The sequence below is a fragment of the Anabrus simplex genome, chromosome 1 (genome assembly GCF_040414725.1).
Source record: "Anabrus simplex isolate iqAnaSimp1 chromosome 1, ASM4041472v1, whole genome shotgun sequence".
In the NCBI taxonomy this organism is placed as follows: Eukaryota; Metazoa; Arthropoda; class Insecta; order Orthoptera; family Tettigoniidae; genus Anabrus; species Anabrus simplex.
The window spans coordinates 1,117,612,322-1,117,639,201 of NC_090265.1; the positions used below are offsets into that span (position 1 = coordinate 1,117,612,322).

Consider the following 26,880-nt stretch of genomic DNA (forward strand, 5'->3'; position numbering starts at 1 on the left):
TTGAAACTTGAATGCGAGTATATCGCAGTGTATCATACATACAATTAGAAAATGAAGCTCGCATATAAAGATATGTCATTGGTTTTTTCGTTTCACTTTCCTTTCTATAGTTTTTAACGGTGTTTTTCGAACATATTCTGCATATTTAACCGCATATAATGTTTTTTTCGAGCATACCTATGGAGCATATAATGGGTTTTTCGAGCATATCTATCGAGTATATAACACATGGTTTTCGAGCATATCTGGAGTTATAAGTTAGGGGTATCCCAAAAATCGATGACAGAGCCATAATGAGGCGTACAAGGAATGGTGAGGAGTAAGATACTTTCCTTACTGGTCCAAAAAGTGCTATTGTAGCGTAACCGCCCCTCCGAAGAGCACCTTTCTTAACATCCGGATGCACTAATCGTGCTCTGAATGTCAATACACGGCATCACTCGTATCTCAACAGTTTCCACATTGCTGCATCTATAAAAGAGACTGAGACTTCGGTGAAAGCTACATTTTTCCCTCACCTGTGGTAAGAGATGCAAAAAAATACTGTCTCCATCAAGAAATAGCAGCTGGAGAAACATTTTTATAGATAACAGTTTTTTCCGTACATAATTCCAGTTTAATGTGGTAAAAATGAGACATTGATCCTGTAAGGTGTATGTACCCATTAAGTAAAGGCAAATCATAAATCTTATACAAAATACAAGGATAACCTCATGAGAGACTGTACTTACAAGAGATACCAAAAACAACTCTACAAATTTTAAAGCTCTAGATACAGAAGGATAAATTCGGTAATTTTAACATTTTGTTTGTAGTAGAAAGAGTTTGCTCACTCACTTTCACTGTTACCAATTCTACACTGAAAAGCATGGTAATAGCGATATTTTGCGCAATGCTTATGAAGGCCTGTTCTTTCGTACTTTCATTTTTTCACGACCTGTAAAACAGTTTCTAATGTGTTTTGAAAACAATATGAATGAGAAATTTATTCTGAATGTGTAATTTATATTAAAGAGCAGTATAAGTGCGAATGGCGATTATTCAAATAAAACAATTCTGCAATGGAAACTTAAACCGAAGATTTTGTGTAGCCTTGGACTGCTCGCAATTGCTGCTGGCTGTTAAGATCAAGTTTACCTAAACAACTCTGGCATTTATATGAGATCCTGATAAGGTTGTGTATTCTGATATGCTGACAGATATTTAAGTAAATAAATTTTAATTACAATATTTAAGTGACAGGAAAACACGAATGGAAGAATAAAATATTCAAGATGTTCTCCTATTTCCTTCCTGATTCATGGACATCCCTTAAGTTAATTTATATTTTCTTTCCATTTGTCTGATTTTGCATCAGTATAAATTTGTTTCTCTTTCTATGTTATGTGTTAGCCTACATCGATTTAAAATAAATGTAGAGTTTTATTATACGTTATGCAATTTTATTTTACTATTAGCTCTGTGTGTCCGCCTCTGTGGTGTAGTGGTTAGCGTGATTAGCTGCCACCCCCGGAGGCCCGGGTTCGATTCCCGGCTCTGCCACGAAATTTGAAAAGTGGTATGAGGGCTGGAACGGGGTCCACTCAGCCTCGGGAGGTCAACTGAGTAGAGGTGGGTTCGATTCCCACCTCAGCCATCCTGGAAGTGGTTTTCCGTGGTTTCCCACTTCTCCTCCAGGCGAATGCCGGGATGGTTCCTAACTTAAGGCCACGGCCGCTTCCTTCCCTCTTCCTTGCCTATCCCTTCCAATCTTCCCATCCCTCCACAAGGCCCCTGTTCAGCATAGCAGGTGAGGCCGCCTGGGCGAGGTACTGGTCATACTCCCCAGTTGTATCCCCCGACCAAGAGTCTGAAGCTCCAGGACACTGCCCTTGAGGCGGTAGAGGTGGGATCCCTCGCTAAGTCCGAGGGAAAAACCGAACCTGGAGGGTAAACAGATGATGATGATGATTAGCTCTATGTAAATGCGATTTCTATTCAACATTAATATTATTAAAAAAAAGAAATCAGAACTAACTCAAATCCTATACAGTATACACCAACAGTATTTGAAATTTGAGAAACAACACAATACAAAAACCTTTCAGACGACAATTATAGGATTATCAGTCATAATACAACAGGAATGTTTATTCATGTTTGAAATATTTTATGTATTTTTAACTGGAGATTCTTTGTGGACAGTTTTATGTTAGATTGTACAGTTGTTAACACGTCTGACGTTCTTAAGTGATTTGAACCAAAAGCTGAAGAAGATAATGCTTTTATATTCTTGAAAGATGTAGGGCCTACTTGTATATCAATATGTATTAGACAATAAACTAAAAGAGACCGTCAAATGAAAACCAAACAGCCACCATAACACATATTTCGCGCAAAAGGTGGCAACACTGTTGTTACGTATCGATTCTGCCATCGCTGTGGTAGAAGAACTTCACAGTGACAACTCACAGACGCACGCAGTTGTTGGGTTATGTATTTGTTGGTGTTCGTCCAGCTGTAGAAATAGAGGCAAGCAAAGAAGAGCAGAGAAGTGTGGTTCGTTTTCTGGTGACGCAGCGCTATGTAGACACTTTGGAGAAAGTGCGACGCGCCATAAAGTCAAAACGCCTGGAATGTTGTCGGACGGAGTCATCCTGTTGCATGATAATGCTCGCCCCCATACTTCGAATCTGGCGAAGGTTAAGCTTCAGCGATTTGGTTGGTGAACACTTCAACATCTTCCGTACATTACGGGTATTTCATCTTGTGATTTTCACATTTTTGGCGACCTGAGGAAAGACATTCATGGACATTGGTTTCATTCGGACGAGGAAGTGCAAGAGTGGGTACGGTTGTGGATCCGTCAGCGACCTACCTCTTTCTAAAAAAACTGGAATGGATCGTCTCGCCTCCCAGTAGGATACATGTATTAACGCTTTTGGTAATCACTTTTGAATAAAACCATTCCATGGTTACGTTGTAGTGGATGTCCAGTATTCATTTTACTGCCTCTTGTAGGTATTGTATAGTACTGGATTGATAAGGAATACAATACATAACACTGATTAAAGTCAATATGGCCCAATTGTGGCCATTATGGTCAAAATGATGGATCACACCATTTTAGTGTCGTTTGTTTTTTGCCTATACGGTACAGATGTTTAAACGATTGAAAATGATAAATATGCATAAAAACGCGAAATTTCTGATTTTATAACTAATCAGAATGATTTGTATATCAAGCGTTTTGGTCTACATCAATAATAAGTTCTGTGGATATTTTTATATTACCGGTGCGAATATCAATTGGCTCCATAAATTCTGCTTGCTGAGGACTACACGTCATATCACAGTAGCTCTGCTTAAGATTTCTGAAGCATGATGGGCAACGACCGAGTAGTGCTTGGGCCATTTGGACCTTTTTCAGGACTGCCTCTATTTGTTCCCCATTGCAACACGCATCTGCAACACAGATGATACATGATGAATCAGCAATAGAGCCGAAAATGTTGATCTCTAACATACATTAGATGTTGCAATGTAAACTAAAATTGGATGCTCTTGTGCCAAAGAGAATCAAGTGGCATTGACATGATTTTGAGAAAAATTGACAAACATTTGGAACATTCCTATATCTTATTTATTTAAATATGAATCTTTTGCATGGCTGTAGTTGCAGAAAAACGATTTACTTACCTTTTACGTACTACGTTGCTAATAATAAGAAAATAATGTTTGATTTTAATTATTTGATGAATGGTCTTGAACTTCAGTAATTTATAATTGTAACTCACTATGTAATGTATATGTATATAGAGTACTCAGCCTGAAGGTTGGTTGGAACTTCAACACATCCACCAACAGCTGTCATAGAAAGACCATGCATACAGTACCATATATTGTATAACACTTCTGACTAGACTGTATTTTGTTATTTGGTTAAAGCATGCGTAGATGTGTCATGATAAAACAAATATTTCTCTTAAAATTGTAATGGACATTTGTCCACATAGTAACCTACATTGTCTGTCTCTGTGGTGTAGTGGTTAGTGTGATTAGCTGCCACCCCCGGAGGCGCGGGTTCGATTCCCGGCTCTGCCACGAAAGTGGTACGAGGGCTGGAACTGGGTCCACTCAGCTTCGGGAGGTCAACTGAGTAGAGGTGGGTTCAGTTCCCACCTCAGCCATCCTTGAAGTGGTTTTCTGTGGTTTCCCACTTCTCCTCCAGGCAAATGCCGGGATGGTACCTAACTTAAGACCACGGCCGCTTCCTTCCCTCTTCCTTGTCTATCCCTTCCAATCTTCCCATCCCCCACCAAGGCCCCTGTTCAGCACAGCAGGTGAGGCCACCCGGGCGAGGTACGGGTCATCCTCCCCAGTTGTATCCCCGACCCAGAGTCTGAAGCTCCAGGACACTGCCCTTGAGGTGGTAGAGGTGGGATTCCTCGCTGAGTCCGAGGGAAAACCCGACCCTGGAGGGTAAGCAAATTAAGAAAGAAAGTACCCTACATTTTTATAATGGTATTCACTTTTTCCAGGTATTGGGTTCATTCAGTATGTGTACAACATCCGGTATTGTTTGCCGTAAAGTTGACGTTTGTCATCGTATCTCGTGTCTCTAAACCGGGTGAATCAGCCGCGCCTGACGTTTAATGCTGTTAGGCATCCCACCGAACATCACTGGTGTCGTTATGGTCTATTCTCCGTTGCCGCTTACCAAGCAACAATCACCTTTAACCACTCACTGCACCACTACCTTTGAATAACCATGTACCGTATGCGACAGGCATTTACGCAATGCATCAAACTGTCATACGGTTATTAAAAAGTACGTGCCAATTATAATAGGGTATGAAATGAACGCTAAAAGCGATTGCATACTGATAGAAAACGTGTGAGCACTTGTGAAACGGAAGCAGTAGTCCATCTATTAGCTTTCTGGAAGCCCACTCGCTGGAGTCGCCGTGGTGTCGTAGGTAAGTGCGGCGCCATTAATACAGCTGCGTTTGGTAGGTGGGTTCGAATCCCATTTGAGTCTGTAAATTTTATTCGCAATTTGTACTTCGAGAATCATCCACAGAGCCAACGTATCCAAATGCCCTCACGTCGTGGATTATTTATTTATTTATTTATTTATTTATTTATTTATTTATTTATTTATTTATTTATTTATTTATTTTTGCGCTGCTCTAGGCCATTAGGGCTGTTTATGTGAGTGTTTTATAAGCAGGGCTGGACGAAGATAGAATGGTTGGGGGTTTCAATCCGCTTGACTGAGCAACAGCCTGTTAGCGCAGTAAGAGTTCGAATAGATGGCCTTCTGCAGTAATGCACGTTTCAGCACGCCGCTGAAGTTCCATTCGGGTTCTTTGTAGCAATGTAGGTCTTACGGATTCACAGGGCTCCGTAATAAAGTTCGAAGGCTTTCAGGATTTTCCGGCTGCTGAAAGTACACCACATCCTTTAAATAGTCCCATAAGAAGAAGTCCAGTGGCGTCAAATCGGTCGATCTAGCAGGCCAGGTGACAGGTCCTCCCCTCCTGTCCATCGACCGGGGTGTGTAACATTCAGGTAGTTGCGAACATCTGCTGATATATGAGGGGGAGCTCCGTCGCGTTGATACAACATGGTTACACGCTCACCCAGGGGCACATCCTCTAGCAACAATGGGAGTTGGTCTTGAATGAACTGTAGGTACCGGGCTCCTGTCAAATGATCCTTAAAGAAATATGATCCAATTAGGTGATCACCCAGCATACCACACCAGACATTTACTCCCCATCGTGCCTGAAATACCGCCTGCCTTACCCAGTGGGGATTTTCAACGCTCCAGTAGTGCATATTATGACGATTCACAGAGCCATTATTATGAAATCGTGCCTCGTCTGAAAATAAAATGTGAGATACAAACGCTGGATCATTTGCAGCTTGCGTCAGTATACACGCACAGAAATCGACACGGGTTTCGAAATCTCGTCCGTGGAGTTCTTGATATATTTGCAGGTGATACGAGCGAAAAAACTGGATTGCAATATCCTTACAACAGACAACTGGCTGATGTTGGCCTGTTGTGCTACTGTCCGGGTACTCATGTGAGGATTCTCCCGGAAAGTGCCCGAAATCATCTCAGCAGTTTCGCCGGACGAAATTGGTGTCTCTCTAACAGGACCTCTTCGAGAATGTGACTAAGTTATACGCAAACGTCGCTTCATCCTCCTAAACGTATTTGCGTTTGGTTGTTGTCTGTGTGGAAATCTTTCCCGGTACAGACTGCTTCCTATGCGTTCTGCCTTGCTTCGCCGTAGATGAGGAGCATGTCAACATACTCACCTGCTGAATACATAGCGAAGAAATGGCCAGGACTGCTAGGCTGCACCAAGTGTCAGGCCACTACACATTCAACATGCATGCATGTTATTGGTCGAATATGGCACGAATGGCCTCTTATTTGATTATCAAAGTTCAAAATGTGAATACAATGATTTATTGCTCGTGGGATTCAAACTCACCTCCCATCACAGCATGCGTCGACACGTCTGTGGTTAGTCCACTACCCCACGGTGACTGTTGGTTCCAGTTTATCAGAAAGCTTAAAACTGCGTCCCGCTTTACAAAAAAACACACGTTCTCTATCAGTATGCCATCGCTTTTAGCGATAATTTCATAACAAATCGAAAGTTTGTGACTGGAACGTACATTTTGCATAACCGCATGAGTGTTTGATGTATTGTGTAAATACCTGCCGCATACATGTTTTTGAAAAAGTCGTGCAGTGATAACGCAGTAAGTGCTTTAAAGGCGACTGTAGCTTGGTATATGGCAAAGGAAAATCGACCATCACCCCACTGACGTTCAATGGGATGCCTAAAAGCAAAAACGTCAGGCGCGGCTGACTCACCCGGTATAGTTTTCCATACAAAATAAGTGACATATTTCCCCAGGGCAAACTGTTGTATGCGGAAGTCATTCGCTGCTGAATTTATTAGTTCTCATTGTTTATGAGCTTTAAAATACATTATATACCATAATAGCAAGTTTAAATGTAAAATAATCTCTTTACTTATGTTTATGAGTAGTGGACATTTTGACTCCCCCTCTCCACCTCCTTGGTGGCTTGGTCTTGTGAGGGCTAATGGTGATTATCACTTCGCTGTGTCCGCCGAAACCCAGTCAGTCCGGTTGCCAAACCTTCTTCTCTATATAATGGTGAAAACGATATAAAAATATGTCCAGTGATTCTCAAGATTATTCTGAACACACAGCCAAACGGACGCCATTCTTTTTACAGTTATTGGTTTCATTTCCCACCCTGAGGGGGTGAGACGGACGTTAATTAATAAAGAATCCTGTATACTTACACGATCCACTCAAGTGTGGACAGAAGTCCTCCATCTTTTTCTTGGCTTCCTCGCTCTCCATTTCCCGAGGTGGACCCGTGTCGTAGCAGTAGTACTTTTTGTATTCTCCTTCTTCATGACATATTCCGTAACCAGCACACTGATCTTTAGCACCGACCTGTAATGCATATGCATGCGATGTAGGAGAGAGTGTCATAATAACTACTACTACTACTTCTACTACTACTACTACTACTACTGTTTTCATTCCTCCCCTGAAGGGGGAGACGGGACTCCTAGACGGTGACGCCGTCTATCAGGCCAGGAGAATTGTATCGGAGAAGGAGTGTGGAGAAGGTGAGAGGGTTGGCGGCCGTGGCCTATACTAGGAACTGTCCCGACATTAGCCTTAGTGCAGAAGAATGGAAAACCACGGAAAACCATTCTCAGAACAGCCGATCGTGGGAACCAGCCCCTCCGTCTCCTAAATACAGAGCCGGTAGATCCGGGGCTACCCCTCCTCTGTTTGGCTGGCCGATCGGAGTACAGAGCTGTCGGACCACGGACCAGCCGTGGCCACTTGTGCGCCGAGATCCACTGTGCCTCCACCGACTCCATAAGAATAATATGTGAAGATGCGTTACAAGAGAGAATAAAACAATGGGAAAAGTGGAAATCCTATGGAAAGACTGAGCACCATGATCAATTCAAACAGAAAGGAAAGACACTGCTAGAATAATAAGGGGAGTTAAAAGATCTTTCGAAAAATCACAACTTATTGACCTGCAAGGGAGCTTTGTTAAAAATAAATCTTGAAACTTCTACCAGTCAATTAAAGAGGTATCAAGCGCCTATCATATGCTTCAAAGATGAAAATGGTAGACTTGGCCTTAGCAATGATGAGTATTGTGAAATACTTGCGAAGCACTTTGATCAACCTTTAAACTACCTTGAACCCGACCATAAGTTGGAATTCTCTCAAACAACTGAAAATCTGGAAGAAGATATACCACCCACTACTGAAGAAATTAAATAATTAACCGTCTGAAAAATAATAAAGCTAGTGGAGAAGACTCTATAACAGCTGAACTTTTGAAATGGTCTCAATCAAAAATCATTGAAGAGCTGCATTTAACCTTTGAAGATATTTGGGGAACAGAGAGGATTGCAGAAGAATGGCAAGTGGCTCTATTACAGCCAATTCATAAAAAAGGGGACAAACAAAATAACTATAGAGGCATCTCTCTTCTGCAAATTGCATACAATGTATTTTCAAAAATATTGCTGAAGAGAGTAAAAAACATCACTTGACAAGCAAATTTGTGAGATGGATATCGAAAAGGTAGATCTTGTTCAGAACAAATATTTAACTTAGAATCCATAATTCGCCATAGGATATTGAATTCAAAGGACATTGTTGTGACTTTTGTAGATAAAAAAGGCCTTTGACTCGGTTGTTAGAGAAACCATAGATAAAACAATTCGTGAATTTGGAGTGAAAACTAAATTGGCCAACCTAATACGTGAAACACTTACTGGCACAACTTCAAAGGTGAAATTTATGGGTGAGATATCAAAATCTATTAAGATAAATACAGGGATACGGCAAGGTGACGGTTTGTCACTCCCTTCTATTCAACTATGTTCTACAGAAAATTGTAAGAATTTGGAATGTAAAGCTTAAAGAACATAACATTTTGCCGGTAACTTTGGGGAGAAAAACAAAGGCATTGCAATACATTGCCTAGAATTTTCAGCCGATTTTGCTGTACTGTCAGCAAATCTAACAAGTGCAACAACACAAATCAATCTCTTGGAAGAAATAGCCAACAAGTCAGGTTTGAGAATCTCCATAGAAAAAGCAAACTTATTACAAACATCAAGAATGCTCCAAAATGTTTGGCGACAGATATTGGTCCAGTGGAAAGAGTAATGAAATTCAAATATCTGGGAGAAATAATTCAAGAAAATGGTTTAGACAAATCTTCAGTAGAAGAAAGGGTACAGAAATGGAAAGAGCATATGGTATCACAAATAATTTTTATAAAAAAGTGTCTATCTACAAAACTTAAAATAAGGCACTACACACCAGTGGTAAAATAGGAATGCGTGTATGCAAGTGAATGCCTGGTACTAAACTATAGATGACATAAACTTGAGGCACTAGAAAGGAGAGTTATGAGAAAAATCGTAGGGGCTGTGAAAACAACGGGAGGATGGAAAGTAAGATCTAGTGATGAAATATGCAGGAACTTATAAAACACAACAGGAACCATAATAAAAAGGAAATTCTAATTTTTTGGATGATTCCAGATTAACAAAAAGGATTTTCAAGTACCTTTGGGACAAAAAGGCAACAACTAGCTGGATTCAAGAAGTAAAGAAAGATTTAGAGATAAATAATATAAGAGAAGCAGGAATTGTGGACAGAGAGATTTTTAGAAAGACGGTAGTAAGTATGGAAGGGTTTCAAGAAAGATTGAACAAGAAACCTGGTGTGAAGTGGCCCGAGGACAGAAAGAAACAGCATAGGGAAATGATGAAAGAATACTGGAAGGAACGGAAGAGTAAACAACACAGAATGAAGAACTGAATAATAATAATAATAATAATAATAATAATAATAATAATAATACCGGGCGAGTTGGCCGTGCGCGTAGAGGCGCGCGGCTGTGAGCTTGCATCCGGGAGATAGTAGGTTCGAATCCCACTATCGGCAGCCCTGAAAATGGTTTTCCGTGGTTTCCCATTTTCACACCAGGCTATACCTTAATTAAGGCCACGGCCGCTTCCTTCCAACTCCTAGGCCTTTCCTATCCCATCGTCACCATAAGACCTATCTGTGTCGGCGCGACGTAAAGCTCCTAGCAAATAATAATAATAATAATAATAATAATAATAATAATAATAATAATAATAATAATAATAATAATAATTGTACCTATGTCTGTTAATGTCAGGAGTGTCTGAGGACATGTTCGGGTCACCAGGAGCAGTTCTTTCTGTGTCTTGTGTCCAAAAACACCAAGCGGCTGTTTAAGCGCTTTTTCTTTTTTAATACAACAGTTACAGCCTGCGTTCCATCCTTTGGTTATATCGCAGGATATTTTGTATCGAGAGTGCGTATGACAGATGTAGTTAATTACAATTATTAAGTTTGTCTGGTATACCTCACTCATGAACTTAATAGTCTCAGGGACGGAAATAACTTTGCTTAGCTGGATATTTGGCTGCCGGAGGTACGAGAAAATGAACTGGATTTCTTCTTCACACGGACGTGGTTTAACCAATTCTGTGAAGGTACTGAAAGAATATTCCATGGTCGGATAGAAATTGTGTTAGGATGGATGAGAGGAGCATATTGGTGTGCTGTCGGCAATATACATCTGGAAATAATAAGTTTGTGGGTGAGGGTTTTGGAGAGGATATGTACAATCTGTTGTGTGTAGAAGTCTCTTAGTTTCTGCTTACATAGGGATAATGAGTAGCTTATCGTATGTAATAATCTTCTGTCTTATGGAATCCACTTTAGCTAGAAAATCAGCTCGTTCATTTCCTTAACGTCCGATATGTCATCGGATCCAGTGAAGTGTGATTTTGTCGTCAGCAAGTACAGCGTGGATATCCTTTCTAATCTTAATGGTCGCAGGGTTGGTGGATTCACAGGATGAGACAGCTTTAAGCGCAACTTGTGAATCGACGTTGATCACATATCTGTTGTTTGTTTCTTCTTGTTTACAGTCATCTGAATTGAACCTCTGCTTGAAACACTGTACACTGAGAATTTAATTTAATTGATTTTGAGTAAATTTCTGAAGTATCACTAAAGAAAATTATGCCTATTCTCACAGTTCCCTCCGTTTTGGATCCGTCCGTGAATATGGTGTAGTTAGCTTCCCCTCCTGATCCTGACAGCTCAAGACTGATGTTCAAGATTTTGAGTTCTGCTGCTTTATCTGGTATTTATGCCTTCAATATTTACGGAGTAACAGCAGAGGGATTGAGAACTCGTTTAAGTGCCCAGATAACATTTCTCAGCCTGAGTTCTAACTCTATGGGAAGAATGTTGGAAATCACTCTTAGTGCGTCAGACACAGACCGATAGGACTTCAGGAACTTTGTGGTCATTTATTGTAGGTGAACTGGCATCTTTTTTAATAAATCAAATTGACATATAATATGAGAACTTGCTTAATCCAATAATGAAATTTTCCTTAGACAGTTTTTCAGACCGTGTACGCACAATTGTGCGGGTTCGTATTTTATTTATGTCTGAGCTTATTTGACGTTTCCTTGGCGCTAGACCGGACTGCAGTTCTTGTGCGGGACACGTAGCATGTACTTCAGCTGTTTTTATTTTGTACTTGACCACCAGGCGGTAGGAAGAAGAGTTCAAAAATACAGTTCATTAGCAATATGGCGGGAAGCAGTAATGGCTAAAGTAAGCATTTATTTATTGCATTCATATTAATCTAGAAGCTTTACTGAATATCAGAATATTATCAATGAAGTGTGTAGGTTGTGTAACAAACGTAAATTGTGAACTTACAACATCGTACGTAATACCATGAGGTTTTGAATGTTGATACGCACATATGTGCGGGCTAGGTTTCCTTACAGGCAATGCATGCAGGAGTGCTGGGTGCTGTCACAAAAAGGACTGTGAAAGAGAAACTCGTACTCTACATGAGAAATGTAATTTATAAGATTTTTATTGTTTAAAATCGTTCCACACTGTAAAATAGAACATTTGATCATGCACATGTGCATATTCACATACACTGAGTTGAATTTTTAATTTTTTTATTTTTTGCGAGTAGTGAATGAAGTCCTGACACGCACAATTGTGTGGGTTCTGTTTTTCAGCCGATAGTTCTTATTTTGTAAAATAAACTGTAAAAACATATATTTGAGAGTATTTTAGTAAGTTTTTGACGTTTTGACACCTCCAGATTTCTTTCAGGTCTGACGACAAGCTGCTGCTGCCAAAAGGGTAGTAATAGCAAAACTCCTTCTCAATGTAGAAAATGTAACGTTTACTTGTGTTTGAACAAAGATTTAATTGTTTTAAATTATTCCCCACTGTAAAATAGAACATTTGATCATGTACATATGTATATTCACATGCATTGAGGTAATTTTCCTTTTTTGTAAGTAGTGAAGTAAGTCCTGACACGCACAATTGTGCGGGTGCTTTTTTTCAGATGTTAATTTTTATTTTGTAGAATAAACTAAAATTATATGTATTTAAGAGCATTTTAGTCAGTTTTTGACGTACAAACAAAAATTCACACCGCCAGTTTTCTTTCAGGTCTGAAAGGGGTATTATCAAATGATCCTGCGAAAGCAGACTGGGCTGCAAGTGTTCCCCAATGTTGTAACGCCTTGGACAGCATCACAAAGACGTTAACTGTCCTGAGATCTTCCTTGCTTTCTTTTCTTACCAGGAAGTGTACATCAGATTGCAATTTCAGATGTCGGGTATGCAGTGAATGTAGAATAATATTAAAATGCCTCTCACTATCCCCTTTTCCTATTACAGTGCTTTCATTTTTGCCCAGAATCACATTCACCTTTTGATCCTTAAAATAATTAAAAGGGTGTGAATCTTATCAGAAGAGGATGTGTCAAAAGGGATGTATTAGATTGATGCGTAAGTCCGTAGTCTGTTTAACTGTGTCAAGTCCTGTTACTATTATTACACATTTAATTGTTGCACATTTGGGATAATGGGATGTAATGGCGACACAAACTAGACGCTAGAGACAATAACCGTAATAATGTCCTGCATTATCAAAGACTCTCTGTCAACGCTGCTGAAATTTTCCAGTTCCATTCCTAAATAAATCTACTGATTTATCGTTGAAGAATTCAGTTACCCAAGTTCGAAGATCATTCCCGTAATGAAAAGAGTGACCTTGTGTATGGTTCGATTGAGATCGGAAGAGGTGAAAATCGGAGGGCCAAATTCGGGATAATAAGAAGGATGTAGAACAACCTCCCAATCAAGGTCCTGGATAACTGCTTTTGTCACATTAGCGGCACGCCGGCGTGCATTATCGTGCACCATTTGATGTCTTTCCTGTCGATTTTCTTGCATTGCGGCATTAAGGCGTCTGAGCTGTTAACAATAAACTTCAGCAGTGACGGTTACATTTCTGGAAAACAACTTCCAGAACACGATACCCTCCGATGGTCTTTCTGAACATGAATTACCCTTCAGATCAAAGTCACGCCGTTTAAAACGAGTAAACGTTTTTCGTGCCGTACTCTCGCCGACAGCATCGTCCTCGTACACAGTGCAAATGGTTCGAGCCGCCTCAGGTGTTTTCCCTCCTGTTAGACTCAAACAGAAGAATATGTCGTGAATGCTCGCGTTTTACTACTGGACACTCTGTCTGACCTGTTTCAGGTATAATTATGATATGATATGTTTTCTTTTTCAGACTGTTTCTAAATTTTAGTTTTCATTAATTAGTTTCCATAGACGGAAGAGCCTAACAGTTACACTGGAGGAACATGAAATCCCAGCACTAAAACTACATTATATTAGAGGACTGCAATTTAGGCTAAGCAATTATTGTCTAAGTGATACATTTATGTGATTAAAGTTTTCAGGTCACGGGTTCAATTATGCGCGGAAAGTCATGTGATATGGTGATACATTAATAATTGCTGTGGTCGCCACGATTTTGAATGTAAGCATGCAAACGTGCATGCATTGTGTCGTACAGGTGCCGTATGTCATTTTTTGGAATGGATTTCCACGCCTGTTGTACTTGGTCAGTCAAATCAACAACGGTTAATGCTGGTATTGGATTACGCTGGGTTTGTCGTCCCATAATGTCCCTACATACTCAATAGGCGAAAGGTCTGGTGATCTCGCAGGCCAAGGAACTGTTCGACACTCTGCAGAACATGTTTGGTGACAGCAGCAATATGAGGGTGTTATTCTGTTAGAAAACACCTCGTTAATTACTGCGAATAAATGGCAGCGCAACAGGTTCAATCGCCAGTCTGACGTACAAATCCACTGTAAAGGTTCTTGGGATAATGACGAGAGTGCCTCTGCTGTCAAATAAAATCGCTCGCCAGACCGTAACTCTTGATGTAGGTCCAGTGTGTTGATGCCGCAGACAGCTTGCTTTCAAGCGTTCGCCTCGCCTCCTTCTTACCAACCTATGACCATCATTGACACCATGGCAGGGGAACAAAACAGAACTACACTCCGTCCTCCAATCATTTCTAGCTTGACACCACTGAAATCGCAGATGGTATTGATTCGGAGTTAGTTGCATGAATAATGGTACAGGACGTTTAGCTCAGAGCTGTCCCTCAAGTAATCGATTGGTTGTAGTTCGCTGTGTCACTCTGGTGCCAACTGAAGCTATAATGGCTGCTGCAGATGCAGAGTACGATCCGCTACAGCCAAGCGGCAAATACGACGTTTTTCCCTTTCCGTAGTGGCCCATGTGCGGCCGGACCCTGGTCTTCTTGAAATAATGCCTTCCCGCAACTATTGGTGCCAACACCGATACACTGTGTATACATTACTGTCAAGTCTTTGTGCAATATCGCGGAAAGATCATCTACCTTCTCGTAGCCCTATTGCACGGTCTCGTTCAAACTCAGTAAGCTGCTGATACTGCCTTCTTCCTCTCCTTAAAGGCATGTGTGACTCAGACCTACATCACAATCTCAACACCGGACGATGACTCTCTCACGAAGTGTACGGAGCGTATTTAAAGCAAACTTGCTTTGCAAGGTCATAGTGGCACTGCTAACACCACTCTTCGTCGACTAGCGCGCAAATTTGACTAGGTGCCATCTTTCAGATGTGCAAACACGCTTCCTGAATTTCGTTTATCTAGCACAACTCCTTCTCGGTTTTGGTATTTCATTTTTCGCCAGTTTATAACGTTTTCTTCAAATATGGTACTATATCCTAACCCATTGCCTTTAGATCATCTACAGAAATCTCATTAATTTCAGCTGCTTTCCTAGTTTTCAACTTTTGTATCTTATTGTCAATAGCTTTGTTATCATAAGTAAATTTCTATACTTCGTTAGTATTACTTACCTCCTCTACATTATACTTGTAACCAACAATGTTCACATTTTCCTTATTGAATATTTTTGCCTTCTGTAAATCCTCACATATACAATCCTCTTGTCCATTAATGGTTCCAGGAATGTCTTTCTTGGAACCTGATTCTGCCTTAAGTACTTATATGTAAACACGTTTCCATTTTTCAATCTAATTCTCATGATTGCCTGTTATGCTTGCCGTCATGTTATCCTTAACTGACTTTTTCACTAGATTCAATTTTTTAGTAAGTTCCTTCAATTTCTACTTATTTCCACAACCATACCTAACTCTATTTCTTTCCAACCTACTGCTTCAGTATCCTTATTTCTCTGTTATTGACCAACCCTTATACATGAATGAGTTGTTGATGCTAGTAAAGAGACAAAGTCTTGACTGCAATTTTCCTGCATGGTAGGAAAATGTCCTTTTAGGTATCGTCTCTTATTATTATAAATTCTCGCAAATTTTACAATTCCATGTGAAGTGATGCGTTGCTTCTTCTTCATCTTTATGCACTCAACCTAACATGTCTAGTGGGCAGCATTATCATCTTTACGATAGAGGTATTCTCTCCGGTGTTAACTTCTTTATTGTTGCCTACGGTCATCCATTCTTGATGTCCGTCATAAATTCTTTTCTTGGTTTTTCTCTTCTCATTTTGGTTTCCATCCTTCCCTCCACCAGATTGGTGCATCAGTTTTAATGACTTAGCAGGTGGCCTACGAATTTATTCCTTCTACTTTCTAATATTTGTAATAGGTGGAATTTTTCATTCAAACTTTTCAGCACTTATTCATTGCTTACCCTACTGGTCCAGGGTATTTTCAGCATCCGACGCCAGCAACACATTTCAATGAATTGGATGTTTTTTATATCCCTGTCCATGATAGTCCAGCTTTCTGACCCATACAGTCAAACACTCAATACACGTGTGTTTTTATATGTATTCCTTGGGAACGTCTATCTTAGATGTCAGCAATGATACCCGCTGAGTACAAACACCGTACGTTCGGTCTGGGTTTGTAAGGAAGACACTGTATATTAACCACTCCAGAAATCTCCATTATCCGGCCACCGTACTTCACTGAGCCCTAGAATACCTATATCCAGTCCCTGCATTTGCTTTTACGGACGTTCAAGTTTTACGACTTGTTTTAGAGACTTAACATTCCACGTTCAAATCTTCAGTACATTGCTTTCCTTGATTTTCTTCCCGTGTTGTCTCCACTGGAGATCCGAACTGGGGGCTATTTTACCTCCGGATAATTTAGCTTGAGAAGACGACATCATGCTGTATTCAGAAGAGATATGCTTCTGGATCTTGAATGGGGTATCGTATGATAATTGCATGTGGTGAAACAAGAGAATAATTATATCTATTTACGAACACCACAGCCTGCGTTGAGATGATAATAATTATGAGCTGTATAAGAAAACATAAGGAATATAAGGAAAGATCTTCATTGGGGAAATCACATAAATGGAATTGTAAATAAAAGGTATAGATCTCTGCACATGGTTATGAGGGTGTTTAGGGTTGTAGTAAAGATGTGAAGGAGAGGGCATATAAGTCTCTGGTAAGACTCCAACTAGAGTGAGGACGAGCTTGACTGTGCTAGCGAGAACACGAACGTGTCTCTCGCTCCGCTGTCCCTCTCCTCGCCAGGCGCTCTGTACTTTCTAAGTGCTAGCCAGGCAATTGTACTTGTTGGTACAATTTCGAAAGAGCATTTGTCAGAGCTGAGCACTTCTCAGTGCTCGCTTTATCTTTCTTTCAGGATTTCTTTTCAGGAGGACCAGGATAGAGAAGCTATCTGTTCCAGCGAGGCCGGCCTACTACGACCACAAGGGAGCTGTGGTGAAGCAACAAGCGGAGCTAAGGTCGGTGGACGCCCCCGATTATCGACGCCCGTCGCTGGTGGTGTACAACCGGTGGGGGACGCACACCTACCAGGGGACGAGCCGCATGATCGATCTCCTCAGTGTGATCGCTGAGTTCCTGGACGAGTCGATCACCGAGATAATCGACGAGGTGATCCCTTTCTAGGCGGTCATCATCCGCCCTAAGGACGCCCGCCGCTTTGAGGTCTACGCGGAGCTGGTGTCCCAACTATACCAGGTTGCCCGGCTACCAGGACTCAGAGAGAAGCTGGATGCCTGCGGCAGCCAGGAGGACGCAGCCACCCAGACGGAGCCGAAGACCGAGGACGGCGCGCACCTTGCTGAACCGCTGTACTTTACGAAGTACACGCAGACAAACAAGGCCGCCAACCAGGACCGTCGACCACCTGCCAGGGCTAAGTGAACACAGAAGCAGGCCTACCAGGAAGGGCCTGTTACCCGGGCACAAGCCAGGAAAGCGCCCGGGAGGCGGACGACTGCACAGCAGTGGAGGAGGCTGCATTCCAGGACCAGCCTGCCAGTGTGACTGTCGAGCTGCAGACGTCGACGTGCGCCCCACAGGGCAGGGAACGCAGTCGAGTGTTAGCACCGACCGACGCTACCGCCGCCAGCCAGTAGGAGGAAGAAGACGGCGACGCAGCGGAGCCACCAGCTACCCCGAGCTCACCAGACAGGGAGGAGGGCCACCAGGAAGAGGCCTCTTCCGCTGCCGAGAAGAGATCCCCGGAAAGAAGAAGATGCCGCCCCAGGACCAAGAGGAAGAAGACGCCGGCCCACCAGGAGAGGGCGGCCCAGCCGAAACCCAGGACTGCTCCCAGGAGAGCAGCCAAGCGAGGAGCCAATCAGGAGAGGACCTCAGCGGGTAGCGGCTATCAGGTGAGATCTAAACGTCCTCCTCAACAGCTCTTGCAGTGTTTCCGCTGTTTGAGGTGGGGCCACCGGCGGAAGAGGTGTGGGCTCCAAGTGAGGTGCAACCGTTGTGGGGGTGATCACCACTACACGGCCTGCGCGGCACTTAAGGAGGCGCCGGTGTGCGCCAACTTCGCGGGGGGCAACCCGGGCCATGGCGCGGGCAGAGAGGAAGGAGGCCCGGCGTCATGACCTACGCCCTTCCAGGAGGCTGTCGCCCCGGCGGGCTTGGCCTCATTCTCCGGGATCGGAGACTGGGTACGGGGGACCCCAAGGAGGCGGCGCTGTGCGGCGGGCCCTAGTGGTACTCGACGCCTGGCTCCGCAAACGGCAAGGCCCGTGCTAGTCACGGCAGTGCCCAGACGGACTGATCCCCTGGCAGATGGAATGGCGAGACGATGGATCATGGCTGGTGCATGATACCTCTTCTCAACTAACACTACCACTGGAACTTTCCAGCTCACATCCTTGCATGTGCTATCACAGGATGTCAGGTTTTACATGCAGGCTCTTTCTCTTTTCTGCCTATGTGGTTTTTCCCTGACCCTTCACTACCACACATTAACACTACCTTACCAACACAAAACTTTGCCGTGGTAGCGAGTCTAACTCGGAAACCGGCAGATACTCCTTCTATCACTTCCCACTCTTCCCTGCTATCCCTTTCATCTTAGAAATTAATAGCATGTCGGAGGCCATGTAGATTGAGTCGATGGTCACGCGGGGGGGAGCGGGCTTCGGGGGCCCCACCGAAAAAAAACCCAAGTAGAGTATGGTTCCAGTGCATTAGACCCTCACCAGGATTATTTGATTCAAGAACTGGAAAAAATCCGAAGAAAAGCAGCTCGATTTGTTCTGGGTGATTTTCGATAAAAGAGTAGCGTTACAAAAATGTTGCAAAGTTTGGGCTGGGAAGAATTGGGAGAAAGAAGACGAGCTGCTCGACTGAATGGTATGTTCCGAGCTGTCAACGGAGAGATGGCGTGGATTGACATTAGTAGACGAATGAGTTTGAGTGGAGTATTTAAAAGTAGGAAAGATCACAATATGAAGATAAAGTTGGAATTCAAGATGACAAATTGGGGCAAATATTCATTTATAGGAAGGGGAGTTAGGGATTGGAATAACTTATCAAGAGAAATAACCAATAAATTTCCAATTTCTTTGAAATAATTTAAGAAAAGCCTAGGAAAACAATAGATAGGGAATCTGCCACCTGGGCGTCTGCCCTAAATGCAGATCAGTATTGATTGATTGATTGATTGATTGATTGATTGATTGATTGATTGATTGATTGATTGATTGATTGATTGATCGACACTTGAACATTTTAATTGCAGATGTGACAGTTTTGTTAGTCTTTAAGATTTACAGCAGAGCTATACAGTTCATGAGGATTCCGTGATACACGTAGCAACCTCATCCCTTGAAAGCAGGCCTTTTATTTTGTGGGATCAGAAACTTACACTTTTCTTACTTGTTGACTAGCTGTTGAACCCGTCGTTGACGAGTTAGATTTTATGCAATTGTAGCGGTAATGCAATCTACGGGAGACGAGCGACAGCCGGATATACATATATGTAGAGAGAGAGGATATCAGTCTCAATTAGTAGCAGTCAGCGTAATGCCATTGTTGATCAGTATTAGGGGCTTAGGTCATTGTAGGCCACCGCATTTAGTTTTCTTCCTTCTTGGCAATGTTAGGGCATCCGAGGTCAACGGAGTATTTCATTTCTACCTTCCTTCATGACTCCCGTTTGTCATACTATTTTTCTTCGCGTTTTCCTTCTATTTTTGATAGTTATCTTAATTATTTCGCTGATCAATATGGGCTGATGATCATGTGTTTTTTTACTTTATAAAAACAAGAACGACCATCATAGCCATTTAAATCGTTACCATGATCTCAATGAACTTCACATTAAAATGTTAAATTCGCGCATATCTATGTGCTATAGTCCGTGAGTTACAAATGTTTGAGATACAAATGATCGCAAATTGTACTTTCTATAATGTTTGCTACGTACTTTTTTTACAATCAACTTTACGTCGCACCAACACAGACAGGTATTACGGCGACGATGGGATAGGAAAGGCCTAGGATTGGGAAGGAAGCGACCGTGGCCTTAAGTAAGGTACACCATCTGGCTGCTGACAGTGGGGTTCCAACCCACTACCTCCTGGATGCAAGTTCACAGCTGCGCGCCCCTAACCGCACGGCCAACTCGCTCGGTTTTCTGTTGGTTTTAAATGGAACAACTATTTTCTGAGATATTCGGAAGTTTGTGAAAATGTAACAATTACGAATATCTCCGTTATTGTTATTCGTAAGGTAAAGCATGAATCATAAAAGATCGGCATCGAGTGAGTTGGCCATGCGGTTAGATGGTGGGCTCGAACCCCATCGTCGGCAACTCTGAAGATGTTTTTCCGTGGTATGCCATGTTCATACCAGCCAATGGCTGAGCATGTACCTTTAGCCACGACCGCTACCTTCCAAATCCTAGCCCTTTCATATCCTAGCGCCGTCAAAAACCTTGGACGTGTTAGTGCGACGTTAAATCACTATAATAAATAAATAAATAAATAAATAAATAAATAAATAAATAAATAAATAAATAAATAAATGAAATCGGAAACTATTTTCTACAGCTTTCATAATATGAAGGGAGATATTTCCTGTTCTGGACTCCCTTATTTTCCTGCGCCACTGTATACTAATCAAGCAATATATATCCTAGTGCACTCTCTGGATATCCATACCTTTAAGCTGTTTTTTCGTGAATTTCATGCAAACAACCAGACCTACAGATAAAAATTAAATTAAATTGAAACCGCTTTCGACTTTTGTATACCTAAAAAAGGAAGCATGAAGCAACAAATTTGAAGGGTACAAGCGCAATTATAATGACTTTTTAAATTTTGCTCTACGTCACACCGATGCAGATAGGTCTTGTGGTGACGACGGGATAGCAATGGGCCAGGTGTGAGAAGGAAGCAGCCTTAAGTAAGGCACAGCATAGTGTGAAAATTGAAATTCGCGGAAAACCGTGCGGTTCGAACACACTATATCCCGAAGCGAGCTGACAGATACGTGCCTCAAACCGCGCAGCAACTTGCTCGGTAAATTATAATTATTTATCCACGAGAGTAGATAAATAATTTAGGCTTCCCTAGCTGCCTTTGTGGATCAGCGGTAGAGTGTCGGCCTCCGGATCCCAAGATAGTGGGTTCAAACCCGGCAGAGGTAGTCGGATTTTTGAAGGGGGGAAAAAAGTCCATTCGACACTCCATGTCGTACGATGTCGGCATGTAAAAGATCTCTGGTGACACATTTGGTGTTTACCGGACAAAATTAATTAAATCTCAGCCATAGACGCCCAAGAGAGTTTCGGTTTACTCGGTCTGCCACCTAGTGGGGTCCTAGAGTAAAACGGAACGTCGAAATTGACGAGCAGACAGCCAGATGGCGGCAAATTGAAATGTCTGCACACGGTAGCTGAGGCCATACGATTATTATTATTATTATTATTATTATTATTATTATTATTATTATTATTATTATTATTATTATTATTATTATTATTATTATTGTACCGGGCGGTACACCCCTACGCCGCACATTTAAATCTTGCGCCAATTAAAACTCCTCTACAGGAGAAACACTGAACACTGAAATTTTATATTCATAAGTTTGTTCTTTACTAAATTACGTTCATTCATTTTTGGTTTGGCAATATTGACCTTTTCTTTCCGCCAATTTTGAATTCAGCCAATCCCTAATTTCTGTAATTAATTTTCAGCCTATCACGTCCTTCTTCTTCTTCTTCGATTTTGAGTGTGAACTTTGTATCCTCCAATAAAATTCTGGGGGACGGGGTGTCTTGATTATTCATGAAAGGTCTCGAACATTCCCCGAGGGTTTATAAACTGCGGATTTTCACGGCTCTTGGCCACTTGATCAACATCTAACTAAGTGTGTGAACGTGAAGCAGGAGGCGGGAGATGCCTCTTTCTTCAGGCGGCTGATCTTCAACAAGGTAATGGCCGTTTAACATCTTTATTTCTTGCTAGCTCAGCAGTTTAACCCGCGGGAAAGGTCCGAAACCTTTACATGTAACTTTTATAAACATGTAATTTTTCGGCCGGCTTATGTAAAAACTTAATAAAATATGTAACTGTAATTCGGGGATAGAGAATGATTTACCCTCTCGAGCTCCCCTTCATATTGGTTTGAGGTGACTACGTTTTGTAACGGGTTTTCTTCCCTTCCGTAATGTTTTAAATTTCTTTCTTATACCGGTCAACTCCATAGTATGGGAATAGCCCCTGTTTCATCGGCCTAGTGCCCCTTAGGTTTTAAGAAGTCACATCGAGGAGTGCAGGTATTCGCCTCCTTTCATTTTGTATTCGGGCCAGTTATTTAACTGTTATTTCTTTTACACGAAGGCTCTATAGTTTGGGTACAAGATACCCTGTTTCAATTTTGTAAGCTGGGCCATGGAATGCCGAGAAGTGTAAGATATTTTTGGTGTTGCCTTGAATAGGCTTGGAAAAACTAAGAGCGTGTCAGCTCTTTTCAAGTGTTGTAAAAGTGCCTCTGGGAGGCTTTATGTTAAGAAAATTGGGAGCAAGTGCTCCATGTATTAAGGGGTGTTCTGCCCTTGCATAATATGGTGATCTTTGTAAAGCTAATTGGGTAGCTCAGGAATAGTTAAGTGAGGAATTGAAACCCAAGTTCTGTTTATTCCACCAATCTTGTCTCAACTAGACTTGTCTTTTGCTACTGGTACCTGTGACTTTGTTACTTGTTGTTTTTTAAGAGAAAAAAATATAACCTTTGTTAAAATTTTAAATTAACGTTGTCTCTGTAGTTAGACCCATTCATCCCGACACCTTCTTTCACCTCTGCTGATCCACCAACTACGGTAACAACAATTATTATTATTATTATTATTATTATTACTTTATTATTAGGCTTCCCTGTTGTGCTGCTCAGAAATAATAGACTGTTGCCCGCTGCAACTTATGTATCCTCTTGTTTATTATCCAACCAAGACATGGTGCACAAGTGCACTCATTCAGTGAACCTGAATGTTGGCTTAGCGACACCTGCAAAATTGAGAAGGTAGGCCTAGTGCAGGGGCGAGTACGGAAGGAGATTTGAGCAGTGATGTGTTTCCTAAGCGCACAGCCAACTCGCCCGGTGATTTTCTTTGGGCATTGCCACAGACACACTTCTTTTTCACAATAAATCACAACACGTGCTGAAGATAAAGCGTACGCGTAGAACAGTTCACATCGAGATGGAGGTATAAGGTATGTGGGTTGTGCAACGTAGTTCGATGATTTTTCTTTGCAATTACAATTTTTTTGTACATCACGCCGACACAGATAGGTCTTATGGTGACGATGGAATGGGAAAGGCCTAGGAGTGGGAAGGATGCCACCGTGGCCTTAATTAAGGTACAGACCCAGCATTTTCTGGGTAAGTTATTTCTGTTGAACAAGTGTGAAATGATGTGTATTTGTATAGGGTCGAACGATAGTGAATGGTGAACAGTAGAGTGGCCGGCCATCAATATCAGACGATTCGATAAAGCTGTTGATGAATTGAGAGCAGACGTATGACGCTAATAAGGTGAAACATGTTCGACGAGCAGGACGGCACTCTCCGTTGTCAGAGAAAGGAGGAACTCATTCTGCGTTATATAACAAAAAATACTTGAAAAACTTTTATGATTTTGTCAAAAAACGAAGTAGCAGTGACGAAATATAACAGTTTTATTCGTCGCGACCTATCTTTAACCGCGTGTCTAGAAACAAATTAGGGAAACTTACCGAATTACTCTCCTAATTAGTATCTTTTTTTTTTTTTAATAGTTGCTTTATGTGGCACCGACACAGATAGGTCTTGTGGCGACGATGGGACAGGAAAGAGCTAGGAATGAGAAGGAAGCGGCCGTGGCCTTAATTAAGGTACAGCACCAGCATTTGTCTGTTGTACAAATGGAAAACCACGGAAAACCATCTCCTAATTATTAGACGAGTTCCTACTTAATTTAACATTCAAGCTGTTTGTGATATTGCATGTGGCCTGTTGTTGTGACTTACCTGTTGATTCTGAGCTATGAGTATTGGTAGCAGTAGCAGCCAGAGGACCCTCGTGGAATCTGAAATAATAATAATAATAATAATAATAATAATAATAATAATAATAATAAAAATCTTCCCGCAGAAAGGATGGCACCACGAGATAGTTCTTGACTTAAATAATTTCACGTTAATATCAGCACATATGGATACACTTCTACAAGATATCACAAACACATTCGTGTGCCGAGAAAGAGTGTTGGGTTTCGATTCGTAGTCGCTTACGTCTTTTCTAGACTTTATCCCATGTCCCAAGGAACTTCTATCCATTTCGAGGAGCTTACAGAAATCACATTTATACACATGTACTTAGGCCTAATACTGATTACGTAGTAGAATAGGAGCAGGTTGTAAATTATATCTGAAATGCTGAATTTACTTGCATTCCCATTGTTACCCCATTGCCAGCGAAGAATTTTAGACTACCGAAAAATACATTCTGTGCACTTGGTGAAAGGCATTGTTGAAGGAAACAATATACAGTGATTAACTCTTCCATTTTCCTAAATGACTCAGTCCTCCCCTTCACAGCAATCCCGGTCCCATAGTTCAGCAGAGAACGATTGTAAAGACAACCTGGTTTACGTCGCACCGACACAGATAGGTCTTATGGCGACGATGGGGTAGGAAAGGGCTAGGAGTGGGAAGGAAGCGACCGTGGTCTTAACTAAGGTATAGCCCCAGCATTTGCCTGGTGTGAAAATGGGAAACCATGGAAAACCATATTCAGGGCTACCGACAGTGGGGTTCGAACCCACTATCTCCCGAATGCAAGCTGATAGCTACGAGACCCAATCCTCAGAGCCATTTGCTCGGTCGTTTGTAAAGAGACCATGAGTGAAATCTTTGCCCTAATAGAAACTGCAATATACGTACAATTAAAGTTTAACATCGAGTTTTTAATAGAATGTTCTCACTTCCGCCGAGAGGGCTGCAGGTTATGAATTCACTGTTCTAACAAATTTGATCAGGTATTTGTGGAATACAAAGAAAAAATACTGACACCTAAGAAAATATCAAATCCTTCCTAGAGGTACAGTCTGAGAAGTTCCAGAAGGAAATATTAATTTAGATGTAGAAAACCAGGAACAATGGCAACAATGCATCCTAACAAAAGCTGCAAGTTGAGGCACGTGGAATCAGTAAGAATAAAATAACTGATGAAACGTCGTATTCAGAAGCTTGTATTGTTACCTAAAAAATACACGAAGAAAAGAAAAAAAGAGATAGAATTCCATTTGTTCACATTTTACGGCATTGCCAAGAACATCGAGCGGAGTGGCTGTGCGTTTTAACGGCGGGCTAGAGCAACACCTCCTAGATAATAACAGCGTAGTGACGTCACACTAAGGAGGCGATGGCAATGCAGAGAAACGCGGAACATGATCAAACACAGATATGATTTTAATATTTCTTGCCAATGGAATAATTTATTTACAAACAAATAGCGTTTAAATTTTAAAGGATATTGAATTATACTGTCGTTATTATTGTATTTTAGTGATTCTGGCATTAAAGATAAACAGCAAACAGTTGTAAAACACGACAGGATTTTACAATGTTAACTTACTTAGGCCGAATTGCTAACAGCACGACAGGAAGTTACAAACATATTTCAATTTAAATAGGCATTACATGATATTAAAAGAAAACTAGCACGAATAATATTAGCTTAGGCCTAACATCTAGGCTGTTGTAGCATCACTGGCAGTATTTGCACATGAGCCTACAATGTTTCCTCCCTTGAAGTTCATGTATGGTTTAATGAGAATTGCACCTACCATCGATGTTACCAATTTGTCATTCTGTTTGAAACCTTGAACTTTGTGTTTAATGCATTTCAGAAAGTATGTAAGTTTCTGTCCTAATATTGGACTACAATTCAGACTGGAGCCTACTCTTGTAAAGTATTGACATGTGACAAAACGAAATTGCTACTATGTCTGATAAATTTGTAAAAACCGCACGGCGCAACAGCCCTGAAGAGCCTTGGCCAACCTAGCAACCGCTGCTCATCCCGAAGGCCTGCAGATTACGAGGTGTCTTGTGTTCGACAGGACGAATCCTCCTGGCCGTTATTCGTGACTTTCAAGACCGGGGCCGCTATCTCACCGTCAGGTAGCTCGCAAATGTAATCACGTAGGCTGAGTGGACCTCGAACCAGCCCTCAGATCTAGGTAAAAATCTCTGACTTGGCCGGGAATCGAACCCGGGCCTCCGGGTAATAGGCAGGCATGATGTCCCTTCACCACGGGGTCGGCCATAAATTTGTAAACATGAGTAGATTTCAGAGAGAAGGTTGAACAAATAACAAGAAAATTACAAACATACTCCTTTATGAACTAAGAAATGTTTTTACTGTGAGTATTAAATTAACTGTGGGGACATCATTCTCGGTGTTCAGTTCACCAACTAGGGCTAGAATAAATTATTTCTTGAATCTTTCTGCACATTGTTACACTTATTCCTTGTAATGCAGCTATGAAGTTTTGTAACTAAAGAATATAC

At 41.5% G+C, this 26,880-nt stretch overlaps 1 protein-coding gene across 2 annotated transcripts in view; it reads right to left on the bottom strand.

Annotated features, from left to right (window-relative positions):
• LOC136858195 (NPC intracellular cholesterol transporter 1 homolog 1b) overlaps positions 1 to 26,880 on the bottom strand; it is a 212,824-nt gene that overhangs the window by 171,048 nt on the left and 14,896 nt on the right. For both annotated transcript variants that reach the window (XM_068225409.1, XM_068225411.1), the window contains exons 2-4: positions 24,334 to 24,392; positions 7,341 to 7,497; positions 3,274 to 3,444 (exon numbers count right to left, since the gene is read on the bottom strand). In XM_068225409.1, the coding sequence (XP_068081510.1) occupies positions 3,274 to 3,444; positions 7,341 to 7,497; positions 24,334 to 24,392 (387 nt within the window). The remainder of the gene's footprint in view (positions 1 to 3,273; positions 3,445 to 7,340; positions 7,498 to 24,333; positions 24,393 to 26,880) is intronic.